The sequence below is a fragment of the Vicia villosa genome, unplaced genomic scaffold (genome assembly GCF_029867415.1).
Source record: "Vicia villosa cultivar HV-30 ecotype Madison, WI unplaced genomic scaffold, Vvil1.0 ctg.002408F_1_1, whole genome shotgun sequence".
Taxonomy (NCBI): domain Eukaryota; kingdom Viridiplantae; phylum Streptophyta; class Magnoliopsida; order Fabales; family Fabaceae; genus Vicia; species Vicia villosa.
The window spans coordinates 78,769-82,242 of record NW_026705920.1 but is presented as its reverse complement, the minus strand read 5'-3'; the positions used below and the strand labels follow the sequence as shown (position 1 = coordinate 82,242).

Sequence of the window (3,474 nt, the reverse complement as noted above, 5' to 3'; positions counted from 1 at the left end):
TTTTATGCAATCATTTACGTTACGCTTTATTTTCAGTGCACATTTACTGCATTTTATCGTCTTTATTTACTTTAAAGTTTTAAATTTCAGTGTGTTCTTTTACTTTAAAGTTATTACTGCATTTAACGCAAATTAGACTCACATAAAACAACAAAGAAAAGCAATTAGTCCTGGAATATTCTAGTTGATTCTGCAGAAGTAACCTTTAAAAAGGAAACTAGTGATTGTTTACCATATTTCTGGGTAAACAGTTAGGTGACTCAAAATATTTTTAACAAAAACTATCTTTTAATGATTTATGATTTTATGACAACAATTACTCATTTTGTATTTTAAAAGAATATTAATTTGGAAAAATAGGTCATTTGTTGAGAAAATATAAAAGTGATTGAATATTCTTATGGGTATTGGTACAAAATGTGAAAAACTTGTTTAACCTCTGATAGCAAATAATTCTTGAGTTCATCATGATGGTCCAATATATCTAATTCACCATGTTATCCTCCACCTATTCACAATTGATATTTTTCTTGTCAAATAAGATATAATAGGTAGAATAAAACTAATATTATTTATGAAACTAAAACTAAAAAATATATCTGAGAGCTTCAGTCTATTGAGAAAAATTACAATATTTGCAATCCTCCATGTATGCTTACCATCAAATTATGGAGAAAAAATTGGATAATTTTTATTCAATTTGATTTCTCATAAATTTATGTTACAAAACTTTATTGATTAATATCTTCTAGAATTCAGTAATATTATTGATGCAATCAGGTTGCTAATTTTAAACATAATTGATGCAATACTTATAGGATTCGTTAATATTGTAGATGCAATCTTTCTGAGATTCGTTAATATTGTAAATGCACTACTTCTAGGATTCTTTGATATTAAGGATGCAATCCTTCTAGGATTCAATAATATTATAGATCCAACCCTTTAAGGATGCTTGAATGTTGAATTCTTCTGAAATTCATCAATTACTAATACACACAATAATAAGTTAAAATTCATTCTTTGAACAATTCTTTGGAAATAATTTAATATTAAATTTTAGTTCTACAAAAACCACATCACAAATTATTTTCATAAACAACTATCAAGAAAAATTATTCTTCGTGCAATTCTTCAGGGATGCTTGAATGTTAAAGTATTTTGAAATTAATCAAGAATAGATTAACACTTTGATATGTTAAAACTCAATTTTGAACAATCATATAGCAATACTTTAATGTTAAATTCTTCTCGAATTTAACAAGAATTATCAAAGAAATGTAATATGATTGTTCAAGATAAATACATTTCTCTACAAAATATATAAAAAATAAACATATTTACATGAAGAAAAAAATAGTAACAAGATCATGAATTATATTATATTGGTTCAAACATATTGAGAGTACAAAAATAGCGTAGAAGTTAGATATATCATCACTCACACTGTAGAGTCTCGTGCTAATAACATATTATTTAACCAAAACAATATAGAGATGAATAAAAAAAAAGAGAGAGAAGGTAATCTCGTATTATCATCTTCAAAGGATGGGATCTCGATGCATATTTTTTCCATATTATTGCTTTTAATACATACTATAACCAGTTTATAAGATGTTTGAAAGCTTACGGTAAAACAGTTGAAACTCAATGAGTAAAAAATATAGTAACTCTCAATATAAATATCCATCATTAAAATTTTAATTAAAAAATATAACTCAATATAAACACAATTAATTTTGTATGAAGAAAAATTTTATTGAATATTTAAATTCTTTATTTTGTTGAAACATTAAATATTTTATAACATAAAAATATATAGGTTTGTTCTTCACACTACTTAATTTGTTTCCAAGCAACTCCTATGTTTATCAAAATAAATATGATATGAGTTATCAAAGATAACATCCTATGGTTATTAACCAATCCATGTATTTAAACCAATGAACAATATCATTCGTGACAGAGCATAACACACTTTATAGATAGGACAAAACACCTTTCAAAAATAAACAAAGGTTTTTTTCAGATTGATATTCTTTCGGAATACCTATACACTTAAGCTAGTTTGATGAGTCTCAATCAGCAAACAAAAGTTAAGAAGCAAAAGAATACATATATTTAAAACAAGTGTTAACCGAGCAAACAGATTATTTTTGTGTGTGTTGTTAAGTTGAGCAACAGCAAGACGAAGGTATCATATTATAAAGCAAAGCAAGAAGAAGACTTTAGGTATTAAAACACAGAAGGTAATTCTTTCTAATGATGATATTACTATGTGGAAAATGTTTTGTTTTTAATTTTTTTAGTCGTTAAGTCTTGATGTTTTATATGAACCTTCTATTACTTATAGAGGTTAGTTAGATTTACATATCATTCGACTATATTCAATTTTAAGTTATTTTTTATATAAATTTTTTTAAAATATTGTCTTTTTATAATGTAAAACTGCTCCTCAAAAATAATGTTACATTATTTTTATAGTAATTAAAATTTCATCTACTTCCATAGACAGTGTTATTGAGGCAAAAGCAGAGACTTTATCAACAATGAGGACCAATATGAACCAGCAAATTTCATCAACTTCCACTGTTCGGTTTTTTAAAATTATTACTACAGCAATGGTTAAAGATGGAAAAATAGTAAGTATTATTTAATCAATTTTTTCTTCTTTTGTTTGATTTTACTATACATATACAGTGTTTGTTATTTTGCACTCATTATATCAAGCAAGATAGAAATTACGTGGTACTTACTTTCACACTACCTTACATGCTTATCTCAAAGATTGTATTAGAGTTTATGAATTTTATTATTATATGTTTATTAATATAAAATTTCATATTTTGTAGAGGCTTCCAAAGGATTTCACTAAGAAATATAGTAATGATATGGTAAATCCTATATTTCTCAAGACTCCAGATGAGAAAAAATGGGAAATACATACCGTTAAAGCTGATGGTGATTTCTGGTTTCAAAAGGGTTGGAAGGATTTCGCTACATACTATTCATTAGCTCATGGAAACATGATAGTGTTTCAATATGAGAAAACTTCTCATTTTATGGTTCATATATTTGACAAGAGAACCCTTGAAATTGAATATCCGTTGCATGATATTCAACATGAACAAAACAATTTTGTGGAAATTAGTGATGACGAATAAGGTGAAATATTAAAGAAGTCACCTTCATGCAAAAATAAGTCTAGACCAAAATCACCAATTTCATGTCTTCAACCTCACAAAAAAATGAAAAGTTTCACAAACTAAAGGTACAGTACTTGATTTGATATATTTTTTAGTCATCTTTTCATTTATCCAATTAAATTTTGAGGTCTAATTTCATATATTTATATGTTGGTTATTTTTTTATACGATCCAGGTAAAGGTGATGGAATAGCTAGGTTGCAAAATCTCTAACTTTTCTAAGCATCATGTTCAAGTAAGGGGTAATACAAAATGTCAAAAACAAGAG

The 3,474-nt window shown here is 26.1% G+C and overlaps 1 protein-coding gene across 1 annotated transcript; it reads left to right on the top strand.

The window, feature by feature from the left end:
• Positions 1 to 2,621: 2,621 nt before the first annotated feature.
• On the top strand, positions 2,622 to 3,164 carry LOC131638759 (B3 domain-containing transcription factor VRN1-like). Its single transcript, XM_058909305.1, has 2 exons — positions 2,622 to 2,642; positions 2,853 to 3,164. The coding sequence occupies exons 1-2, from the start codon at positions 2,622 to 2,624 to the stop codon at positions 3,162 to 3,164; spliced, it is 333 nt and encodes a 110-aa protein (XP_058765288.1).
• The last annotated feature ends 310 nt before the right edge of the window (positions 3,165 to 3,474 follow it).